At 36.8% G+C, this 13,181-nt stretch overlaps 1 protein-coding gene across 2 annotated transcripts in view; it reads right to left on the reverse strand.

The window, feature by feature from the left end:
* Positions 1–13,181, reverse strand: part of GRIK2 (glutamate ionotropic receptor kainate type subunit 2) — a 3,358,677-nt gene that overhangs the window by 1,480,165 nt on the left and 1,865,331 nt on the right. For both annotated transcript variants that reach the window (XM_044064973.1, XM_044064981.1), the window contains exon 8: positions 8,617–8,760. In XM_044064973.1, the coding sequence (XP_043920908.1) occupies positions 8,617–8,760 (144 nt within the window). The remainder of the gene's footprint in view (positions 1–8,616; positions 8,761–13,181) is intronic.

Below are 13,181 nucleotides of genomic sequence, written 5' to 3' on the forward strand. Positions count from 1 at the left end.
ACTCTCACTTTAAAGCCGATTTTAAGAGAACTGCAAAATCAAGTACACTGATTTTGGTACTTTCATTTTTAATTAAGTCAAGTGATGTAGACTTTTTATATAAAGTGGAACTTTTAGTTCTCTGACATATGCCTGAAGAAGCTTTATTATAAACATGTTTTAACTAGGGAACGTCTTAGTGCTGTGGACACATGTTGTTTGAAGTGTAGGGTAATATCTACATTTTTTCCCAAGTCCCTGACTAGAGACTTAGCTCTTGGGGGTGCCTTACTAATGATGTAGGATGTCTGACTTCCAAAAGGTACTATAAAGCATTTTCTGGCCTTGAGTTTTAAGCTGTGACTCTGGCATCAGTCATTTGTCTGTGTTAGACCTTCCTGTAGTTTGTCTTGGGGGGGGGGGTCTATGACTGCTCTCAGTATGCAATCATCTGCAGAATTTGTCAGCCAGAGGCCTTTGACATTGGCTTTGACCTCCAAAAAGTAAATGCCAAAGAGAAGAGGTCTAAGCGCAGAACCCTGAAGGATTCCACTGGTGACTGGCCACTTTGTGGTGGTGGCTTCATAAATCCTAATCTCCTGAGTTTTATCCATGAGCCAGCTATCAGTCCAGCAAGTTATGAAAGGGTTTATGCCTAGTTCCCTAAATTTGTTAACAATGCCCTAATATTGTTTCTTGACTTGTCTAAAGCCTTTGACACAATTTGTCATAGCAAACTTCCAACAAATAACCTCACTAGGTCTATTTCTGCCCACCATTCTATGGTTCAAATTCTACTTATCCAGTAGGTATCAGTGAATACAAATGGCAATGTACCCTCTCTGCATACGTCCCAGTCACCACCGTTGTACCACAAGGCTCTATCCTTGATGCCCTCTCTTTTAACATTCTCACCAACCTCCTCCACATATCCAAAACAGGCTTCCCTAATGCAATGCACAGATAACTCCACATTCATATGCCGATCAGACAACCTGGCACATCTCCAGAAATTACTCTGGAAGCTTTATCAGCCACTGAAACATGGCTTTCTAACTCACAACTCATGCTCAAACTCAAAAAACACAAACTAATTTTTCCCCCAAATCCCTCTTTATAAAAAAAACAAAACTTAAAATATTCTCTCTCTGTGTTTTAATAATGCACTCATGAAAGTCACATTTCAAAAGAAATTATTAGGGATGGAAAATGATGATTACCTTAAATTTGACCTGCATATACAAAATTGCATAAAACAACTCAGCATAAACTAGAGATGCTTTACAGAGCCAAAAACTTTCTCACAAATGCAACTAAACTACACTGGCCACTACTTATCTCCTCCCTCACAACTTTATGGCACTCACATCCTTACTAACCTCCAGGCATCACAAAAAGCAGAACCTGAACCATGCTACAGTAGTGTCGAAATTTATGCAAATACTCCTTTCAGAACCCAGCAATGTATAACACTAAAATGACTAATTTAGTTAGAACTACCCCATCAACTAACATATACACAATTTCTTATCACATATTGTATTATCCAGCATCCATTTGCTTGTTCAGCACTAAATGCCATTCTACATAACTTTGCACCCAATCAGTCATTATGATCCAGTGACCAAAAATTCTTCTCTGTCCTCAAAACTATAAAATCTGCTGAGCCTGGTCTGTACTCATACCATATTGCAAACGCCTGGAACTCCTTAACTATTTCTATCAGGTTAATACCCTCCCTCAAGTTCTTTAAAATCATTCTAAAGGACTCTGTAGCCAAAATCTATGTTCTTGCTCAGCCCCAAGATAAACTATATCCTTAAATTTGAACATGTACCTATTCATATCTTACACCTCCTTACTCTCCCTTCTTCACTCACTTCCTTACTTCAATCAGTTTCTCTCGCCTGACACCCTATCTAAATATGCCATGACCCTGTTTTCTCTCACAATTCATATTGTAATCCCTGCTTGTATTACACTAACTTACATTTAATTTCTGTAAATTGGCTTACATTTCTGAAAATATTAAATCATTGTCATATAGGTTGTATATATTCTTAAACAATGTTTTCATATTGTGTCTGATTTCGTATAATTATCTAAACTGTAGATGTTTATGTATTATTTTTGAATATTGTAAAATTATTGTTCTTAAAATGGTTTTATAATAATTTTCAGCTTTTCCTCCTGGACCATTCACTGCAAATAGGCACCTAACCAGTCGGACTTTCCCAATAATTAAATGTCAATAAATAAATAAATGATGCTGAAGTGGGGTATTGTATCAGATGCCTTAGCCAGATGAAGGTAACCAATATGCACTGCTTTACCCTCATCCAGTGCTTTGGTGATCTTTTCAAACAAGTCCACCAAGTTCAGTAGGCATGACCTTCCTTTGACAAAGCCAAGCTGTGATGGATCCAGTATCTGGAGGTTTCCTTTGTCTTTTTTGATTATCTTCATGATAATTCTTTCCATGGCTTTGCAAATAAGACTAGTCAGTGTAATGGGTGTGCAGTTTCAGGGTTCTGTTGCTGGTCTCCCCTTATGAAGGGGGATGAATGCTGAAGCCCTCCATTCTGATGACATAAAGCCTTTTTTGACATTATAGTTAAAAAGTGACGCCAGTGGTCCTGACAAGTTGTATTTTATTATCTGGCTTAGTGATTGTAGCATCATTAAACATCTGCCTTTGAGGTTTCTGACATAGCTGAAGAATGCGCTATAGTTGTCTTTTACCCGTACAGCTATCGAAACCACAATGTTGGCTTTATTTGACTGTATTGGCTATTATTTAAAATGAAGTCTGTACAGAAGTAAGAATTTCTCCACTGGTAAATAATACTATTTAAGTTAAGTTTAGGCCTTAGTAATTAACTGTAGTGTATGTTAACTCTAGACTTTAGTAAATAAAAGTAATATAAGTTATGTCTAGGGCTTCTTAATGAAATGTTCATATGCCGATAAAGAAAAAAAATGAGCAAAACTGCAGTCTTCTCCTTTAAACGTCTTTATTGCAGGGAGGCAAGCCAGCCATGCATCACCTGAAGTGAAGGCAAGCCCACCCACATCCCCAGAACTTGCACATACCAACTCTGAGACTGACACTTCCAGGAGAATAGGAATATTCTTAAAATGGGCTTCTTGGGCTTAGCCTATATAGATATATATATAAAGCTGCGGTAGCATTGTCGCCTCACAGTAAGACGCTGTCAAGTTCGATTCTCAGCTACAGCATCTTCTGCGTGGAGACATGCATGAATGGGCGTACCTTCGTTGAAGGTTGTGCATCAGGGCTGGTAACTTGGCATGTAAAAATCAACTACCAATCATTAGCGGACCGGAGTTCCGCTGTGGTGACCCCTAACCGGGAAAAGCTGAAAGACACAAACATATATATATATAAAATCTAAGTATTTTTTTAACCTTTCAGTCTCAGCCTTACGAGACTCACTAAAGCAGGTCCCAACATTTCATAATGTTGTCTAAGTCCCCACTTTAGTTAGCATTACTAGTACATGTTTAGACTCTGCCTTTGCATGTACTGGACACCCTGTACAATACCATCAAATCTTGTATATGGATTACACTGTGGTTTCTACAGTCAGTGGACTGTCGTATATAACTACACCATAGCTGAAATTGGGTTCTTAGGATTTAGTCTGCTTACTTTAACAAAATAAATAAGACAGACTTCAGTGATGTTGGTAAGATATGCTGGAAATGTTGACAGTTCGTGGTAATGACTGAAATGGCCTACGCATCTTTTCATTGCACCTTAATATGCTCATCTACAGGTCATCACTAAGAATTTTTTTATTCTTTTAAAAAGTCCTTTATCAGTTTTTCTATTATTTAACTAGCTTTACAAGTCATGTAAAATAATTCCACTATAGCATATGGTGTTTATTTTGTGCTGATATCAGGTTTAACTTGTAATACCTCTAAGCTCTCAATTCTGTATACAGAGTACTGAATAAATACTTTACTGCACTTCCTCATGCAGAAAATTTATAATATCATGCATTAACTTAGCTGTTTTTCACCGTGGTCAGTAATACTACTACAACCATTATTGCTACTGTTTCATCCTTTTTATAGGTTCATAGGTTCATAGATTAGTACTAGGCTAACTGCCCTTGCAAGCCATTTTAAGCCTAGCCAATTATTCTTTGTGAGACTCAAACCCTGCACCTTGTGTTTGTAAGGCACACACCTTAACCATTAGGCCACCCTCCCAACCCTATCTCAACTGTGTTAATACTGTTTGCCAGTCACAACAGCAGGTTAAACAGGGGAATGTTTATCTTTGCAGTATTAACTCCAGTCCTTCTTTCCTTGTTTCTAACATTTGATTTGTATTAGTGATAGCCTTTGTCAATATAGAGATTTGCAAACCTCTCAACCTCTCAGCATCATGCAAAAGAGCAAATGTAACTCATAACATGTTAGTTGGCAGTACAATGACCTTCTACCATGGTTTGCTAGAAACAAATTTAACATCAGACAAGTCATACTGGCTTGAAATATTGAGCTAAAAGAAAAACAGATTGTGAGTTATGAAAACAGACATGGATCTATTACATACCCAGGGCATCTGAGAGTGAGACAATGCACAAACTCTGTAATTGTCCATTCCTTCTTATCATTAAGGATATTTTACAATGCATCTTTTCCATGCAAAACTGCAAGCACTTTCCTGATCCCTTCCAAAAGGCAGTGTTTAGACACTATAAGAACTTACTAAGATGTCTTATACCTCATTAGACCACTGAATAAAATGGGTTTCTACCTTCTTAAATATGCAGGAAATTTAGTCAAACCTCAGGGCGTACTTTTCTGGAAGGCAGTCTTTTCCAAAATGATAAAATGATACTACTAAAGTTCTGTAGAAGAAGAGGAATAGGGAAAATCAATACTGCATTTATGAGAATTACCTTTAAAATATGCTGAACCTAAAGGTGCATATTTTTTCAATCATTACGGCATTTCTGAGGTATAAAGCTTGCTATTAACAAAGCTCAAGGTAATGGAACCGCACTAATCTACCGGTCCTTATATCTTTATAAAAGGAAAACATTGGAAAGGAGATTGTTGGCATTTTTGGTTTCCATGCATTGCATTTTGATTCTGTTAGCTATATTACTAGGTAATTGTATAGCTGAATTTTATATAACTCCAATAACAAAACAAGCATGGTACTTCTCATGAAACAGTCACACATGTCAACAATTAGTGAAAAATAATGGTATTTAAGAAATACAAGGAAGACGATGAGGGAAAGAAAGAAGATATGAACACAGTTGCAATCAAACTAGAAAAAAACATGGTAATCATTTCATTCAGGAAAACCAACAAAACATTTGAAGTGATTAAATGGAGTAAATAAAGATAAATGCTGCATATTACAAATAAATGAAACAGATATGAGGACTAAAACATAATGCTGAAAAGCAGGATAGAAAGATTTTTTTTAAATCCAGCCTGTAGAAAAACATGGGTAAGGTGACTGACTGGTTTCAATCCTTTCACAGAGAAAAGAATCTTCAATAATCCAAAAAAAAAAAAAAAAAGATCCCCAAAACAGCAGGGCCTGCCTGATTACAATCATTTTAAACTTCTTCTGTGCAGAGATGAGAGCTGTAATAACTAGAACCAACCATTTAACAAATCATTGGAAAAGTGTAAGGTTCAGACAGAATGGAAGAGGAAAACAATCTCTTTTCTACTGCTGAATATATTCTCCCGGAATCCCCCAGCTGGTTCAGACTATTGTGTAGTCAGCAGGCATGGTCTGCACTGCCAGCCAGTGCCAGGAAAAGATTCAATGACCACATTAGAATTTACACATGACCTTCAGTGAGATGACAAGGTTTGTGGCTATGTCTTCAGCCTCATGAAAGATATTCACTAAATGTGTCAGCCCTACCAAATTCAAGGCTCTGATGCTTCCCAGTATCTACAGACTACCTTCTACATCTTATTAGAAGTCATTTACATCTGTAGCAAGGGGATGACTTCCCACAACTGATGACGCATACAGAAACTGAATGCAAGACCCTTCAGTCGGATTGCTTGCATTCAAAAAGCAAAGATCCAAAGACTTCTGTAAATAACCTCCAGTATGCTGACATTTCCACTTCCATCTTGCACAGAGAAGTATTGATCTGTGAACTGTACAATATGGTTTCCTAATGTGCACCAGTAGTAGAGTCACTCACTCTTCCTCCTCTTAAAGACTATGGTACTCTGTCAAATTGCCAACAGCTTGCGAAGATACTGTAATGAGTCATTATCGAAATACTGAGCTTGGAAACAGTAAAACACTTAAGTGTTCATAAAGAGTGAGATTCGGAATAAGATCCAGTGTTCTTTCATTCCTTTGGAAGATGTTTTGAACCACCTTCACTGACTAAAGCTTATCAAAGGACATTAAAAAAATAGACATTCAATTTGCTTATCTTTGTTGCTCTTTCTTATGTGAAGAAAACCCAGGTAATATATAGATATAAACCAAAAATCATGGAGAGGTGGCATCTGCAAAGCTTATGGAAACTTCTTTGCATTGGGCTAATAGACTTACACACTAAAAATAAAGGAACATTTATCTTTTTTCTTTATTACAGATAGTGCATTCAGGTTGACACACAACGATGTGCAGACATGGTAGAATTTTATAAGTATTAATCTCATGTCAGTTTAAATTCAGTGCAGAAATATAAACAAATGTATATGGATAGCAAAAAAATAGGAATGGACTACATAACGACAGGGGAAGTAGCACTAGCAATAAACAGAAAAGGGAAACTGATGTAATTATATTAAGTGATATTAAGATAAGCAAACAGAGTGTGTAGAGCAATGATACCAAGGCTATATTTAATAGCATAGACTGCCAGGTGTGTTGTTTTATTTAAAAAGTTATGCTCGAGAAGATCTTTTTTTCAGTTTTCACTACAGGAGATAAGGACAATGGTAACAATGTCTTAAGATCTTGGTAATGCTTTAACCTAGACATCACATTAGATTTAAAATCACATAATGAATGCAAGCATTTTAAAGTGCTAAGGTGTACTAAAATTTGTAAAAGATAGAAGACTGTGTAACAGGCATAGTGTTTGACAGAATATATTCATATATTTACAAAACTTACTGTCAAAATCCTTGGGTGATAAGAACAGGGATATATAATCTTTCCGAGTCTCATGAACTCATACCTGAGGCTGAACGAGTGACTGAATAAAACAGAAGAAAACTTTTTTTTAATTTCTGAAAATATCAGCTTCACAGAAGGAGAAATAGAAGTGGACACAAAGAAGATAGTAAAGCTTGGGTAAAAGCAATTGAAATATACTGCAGAAAAGCACACAGTCATATTCTTAGAGGAAAATGTCCAAACACCAAGGTACGTTTTGAGAAACTGGTTCCAAAGATTCTTTAAGCAAGAACTGTCTCTTGTAGTTATCATATGCTCCAGTTTAACTGTAAAATTGTAGTGGGACAGATCTGTGGCTATGGCCAGGTGAATGCTTATTGAATGTATTAAAAGACAAAAGCCATATAAAAATGGAAGCATTTCTCATTAGCATAGGTGCACACTAATCAGACCCCCTTTGCAGTCTGCTGTTCATTTGTAGATGTCAAAACTGAAGAATGGCTGACACAGTAGTGGAAATAAAGATAACACATGAAATACTATTGTAGCTACACAAATTACCTCATCAAAGATGTTTGAATTTCACATTTTATATCCTAGAAGTCAGAAAAGAAAAAGACAAACAATTCACATAGTCAACCTGCCAGAAGTATACAAGATGTAAAAATATATTTTTGAATATGAAAGCAAGTCTGGATTAAGGTATATGTAACAAGTAGTTGAGATTTTAAAATGCTGGAAATAATATGGCATGTGAGAGCAGTATGCTCCAATGTATGCATGGCCTACACAGGTAACTTTGAATTCGACAGTCTTGTGTTCTTACTGTCTCTGTCTGCTTCATTTAAAATTGGTAATTGTTTTTTGATCATCAAGTATCTTCTTCTTTAAAACAGACTGTGACATTTTACAAAAGCATACAGAAATAAAGGTATCTGAAATAAAATATAATAAGTAACGGTAGCAGTTATCCTAAAAAGGAAAAAAATAGTGTGCCTTTGTCAAATTACAATGAATAGTGCAAAATTTCTTCAAATGTGGCCTAGATATTAGAAATGGTACAACTTTTGGGATTTAACGAGGATATGCAGAGACACATTCGACTAATTAGCAAAATTCAAGCTGTCAGAAATTCAAAGGGAACACGCCTTTGATGCAGTAAGATTTTACATTTTAATAGCCTTGACAAATGATTCAGTTCTTCTGCTAAAACTGTTGTCCAGAATAGTGCTTAAATATTTTGAAGTGCATTCTGAATGTACAGATTATTAGTTTCAGTAATTCTGTAATTCATTTCATTTATAAAGTACTTGTTTCTCATTCTGGTCTGAAATGCAATTTCCTACCTTCCACCCATTGGTACTGTGCTCATTATGAGTAAATTGCTACTTAATTCACAGCTTACTAATCAATGCAGTGAGAACCAATGGAGGAAGAATCAGATACAAAGAAAGAAAACATTAATACTAGCAGCATACCTCCTTAATGAGAGACATGAGGCGGGGACCAAATCTCCAGGGTTTATGTCTGTTACACTGTAATGAGCTGACGGTCATCTGAGACGTTTGCTGAAGGGCCACGGATACCACATGCACAGCATCGTACATTAAGGCTGCATCCGTCTGAAATAAAAATGAAATCTACTGAGCGAAAACTCATAACCCCTTAAGGGACAGAAAAATCTATTGCTCTGTTCTTTCCACTGAGAAAATACACTTCTCTGCAGTGTCGAGGAATAAAATGTTAACAAATTTTTACATCAAAAATGTCATGTTCACTAAACATTTTTTTTTTAATTCTGAGCTAGGGGTGCACTTACAAGAAATACAAGGAATTTGCTGAGAATTGACAATAATGATGACTTGTTCTTATAATAAAAGCTGCAACTGGGAGGCTATATAAATCACACTGTAGATATAAAACTCAATAAACAAGCCATTTCTATGACTGGAAAAGAAGAGTTAGTTAGAGATTAGCAAAAGCTGCAATGAACGAGCCAAAGTGCACATTTTTTTCTGTATACCATTTCATGTAGTTTCTTCCTTCCATGCTGCTAGTGATAAAAACTGCCCTTATAGTTAGCAATAGTGCAGAAATCTTGCTTTGAGAGAAATGCTGCAATATATACTGGGGTGGATCTGAACTACCACAAATCTGTCAATGTCAGTAATAGCCAGAATGCAATCCAGCTCCACTGGCGTAGAGGGATAAAGCTTTGACCAAACCCACATGAGCTAGGTTTGATTCATCACCTTGAGTGGCCATTATAGCTCCATTTTTGTCCAGGGAGAAATGGGAATAACAGGTTTATGGGAGATGGTTCATTCTACAGGCTTTGGTGGGTTGGGGTTTGGAAGGAGCTGCTGGTCTGGGTGTGTTTGTAGTCAAGGTAGGAAACACCAATCCAGGGACCAGAGAGGACACACTCCTGTGACCACACCTCACAGTTCACACAGCCTACTCAGTTGATTCCACGGTGAAAAGAGATAGGAACAAGTCCAATCAAACTAAACCTCCATAAGCAGAATTGGAAACATCCCAGGCTGAATCATCTCTCGCAGAAGCCTAACCATCACCAGACTGGGACCACTGACGCCAACTTATTAGGGATAAACACCCAGGTGAAACTGTTAGAATGTGTGGTAGAGTTTGGACTGAGAGGAATAATATTACCATGGAGTGTTCCATGAAAAACAACATGCTGACTGATGGAAACAATAAAATAGGCAGTTCTCAAATGGCTGCTACAACATGGAAACAATAAAATAGGCAGTTCTCAAATGGCTGCTACAACAAGCAAAATTAGGTTTTGCAATATTACAACATCTCAGATATTAATCAAATACAGTAGATGTCAAAAGTTCCTTTGTATATCTGTAAATATATCTGTCTGTATTTGTACACACACACACACACACACACACACACACACACACACACACACACACACACACACACACACACACACATATACATACACACATCTGTCACACTTGTAATAACAAGTCATCTTATCAACAGCCAACTTGTTGAAAACTTGTGATTAAACTGCTACTCCTGCCAACTAAACATAGTTGTTGTGTCTAAATGTAGTTAGGATTACAGATACATTTGACATCACTGTGACAAGTCTGGCTTCATTTTTATATAGTAAGTGTTACCTCTTATATGACAAAGGTTTCTATGACAGCTGTGTGTGTGTGTGTGTGTGTGTGTGTGTGTGTGTGTGTGTGCACTAATACATATGTGTGTGTGTGTGTATATATATATATATATATATATATATATATATATATATATATATATATATATATATATATATATATATATATATATATATATACCATCTGCAAGATCACACTATAGTGAGGAAAGGGCAAATTCCTAAAATCTATTGTACTGTGATCTAGCACAAAACAACTGCCGGCACATATGTTCATGTGAATTTTTGATCAGTTGTGCAGGTGATTTTCTGTTTTCAGCAAGTTGTCATTTGACAACTTTTTGGGAACCCACACAAACACACACAGACACAAGACACACACACACACACACACACACACACACACACACATATATATATATATATATATATATATATACTTAAAGAGAGAGAGAGAGAGAGATGGGGGAGCATATGGCATTTGTTTACAAAGAAACTCCACCCTCTACATGCTATCAAGCCCTCCACACCTCCGGGTTGAAGACATCTGTGACTATGTATTGACTGAGACTAGGTTTAAAATGTCAGACAGCACTCCAGCTATATAGGTCTATAAGGCCTTTCACACATTTAGACCATCAACTGCACAGGAGCGGAAAGGTGGAGCTGTCTCAATCTTCATCCAGAAAGACTCACATCAAGGCAGGTAAATGAGCATGATGCACTAGAGCTTCACCATGTCCAAATAACCATCAGAATATAAATGTACAATATATACACTTTTTATAGAACTCCCTCCATGACAAAAGAAAGTCACAATTACCTATCTATAATAATTAGAATCACTCAGTATTAAACCCAGTATCATTTTCCTAGGTGACCTAAACTATCCAACTACAGACTGGGAAACCTACACCACCAGTAGTGCACAAGCACAGAGATTCCTAGATTTTGTCAATAATACAAACGCTTTGGAACAGTCAAAGTACTCACTACAAGGAATAGCATCTTTGATCTTGCCCCTACTAATATGGGATCATCTTGCACTGTCCCTTATGTATCTTCATCACTTTTTATTTCTGACCATAAAGCAGTCTCCTTCAAAATAAAATTGAAACCTTACATCCTTTCCATCCAAGGTGCCTTTAGAGATTTCTCTCAGACATACTACTTACTCTTAAGTGATACATAGGTGAACTTCAAATCCAAGCCAAACCTAATTAACTCCATTGAATACACAGAAACATACAACAACACACTATACAAGCATGTAAACAGGCCTGTAGGAACAAGTGTGGGGCAAACATCAGAAACAACCCCCTTTTATGGAACCATAATATCAAAAAGCTTTGTAATAAAGGAAGAGAATTTTGATCAAATGTAAGTAGAGTAATTCCCTGAATGACAGAATAGTTGTCACTGAAATAAACAAACAGCTCATTTGCTTAATAAAATCTGTCAGTGCCAAGCTTAAAGCTAAAATAGCCACATAAGGCAAAGACAATTCCATGGCCTTTTTAGTTATATGCATAATCTCAGAAGCACTATGTAACAATGCACTAAGCTAATTGTAAATGATGTTACCAACACACTGAGGCAGAAAATATAGCTAAAGTACTGGCCAATAAATTCAGATAAATCTTTACCCTTCTCTTCACCTCCATCTATCCCACAATATATGCCTGAAAATGTCTCACCTCCAGCTATTACACAAGATCAAGTCAGCAAAGTGCTATCAGATGCTACAAATACTGCATTGGTGATTCCAAACAATATTCTGGATGCATCTTAAATAGCAGGAAGTAAGATTTAGCCACTAAAGTAGTGGATGAAGGAAAAACAGTACACACCATACACTTCAGTTTGGCCAAGGCTTTTGATATAATCTCCTACTCAAGGAAAGTAGAAAAGCTAAATAAACTTGGAATAAATCACTACAACACCCTCTGGTTTGCCAGTTGGCTCAAAGATAGGATGCAGAAGATCAACAGAGTGGAAGCAACCTCCATAAAGAGTCACCAAAGGAGTCCCCTATGGTTTAGTGTTGTGACCTCTCCTGTTTAACAGCTACTTCTCTAAAGAAAAAGCCAATAGCAAAATAGCAAAGGGCTCTGGCTGACTAAGTCTGCTGAAGACTGCAAGTTAGAAGCAGTCTTAATCTATTAAATGACTTAGCCATCCTGCTGGAAGTTTTTTTCAAAAAAAGCAATAACTGGTGCTAGAATCATAGACTGAATCTAAATGCCAAAAAATGCATTACTGTATCCATTGGGAAGTCATCTACCCCAGGAAAATACCAAATTGAATATATGTCCCTGAGAGTTGTTTGGGATTTGGGAACATATATGGACAGTGACTTAACTTTTGATTGATATGTTTCCACTGTTGTAATAAAGTCCTCCTGTACTGTACAGCTAATAAATAAAAAGACTGCAATTAGCTTTAGGGATGTTGTCTTCCTTTAGTCAGCCATCATTAGGACTGCCAATGAGTATAATGCCCCATTTGTCAGGCAAATGTACAGACACATACAAAAACTGGAATGCCCACGGAAATACCTTATTAAAAGTATACAAGGCCAAAACAATACATGGACTGCCTCAAAGCCCTGTCACTATACTCGGTATCCTGCAGACTGCTAAGAGGTAACCTGTGCCTGGCATACATTAGATAAAACACTGATGGATCAACTGCACATCAGCAGGACAAATGACATAAAAAAAATTAGGTCTAGGATATTTTGTGGCTATGTGTGCTATAAAAGGTGAAAGAAGTCAATAAAGCAATGGCCATTTATGAAGTACCTCACATATGACCTTTCTTTGGGTGGCCTGTCCGAATCTTCAGGAAGTAATTCTCAGTAGTGCTAATTGTTAGGCA

Source organism: Protopterus annectens, chromosome 1.part0 (genome assembly GCF_019279795.1).
Source record: "Protopterus annectens isolate FY-2018-M chromosome 1.part0, PAN1.0, whole genome shotgun sequence".
Classification (NCBI taxonomy): Eukaryota; Metazoa; Chordata; order Ceratodontiformes; family Protopteridae; genus Protopterus; species Protopterus annectens.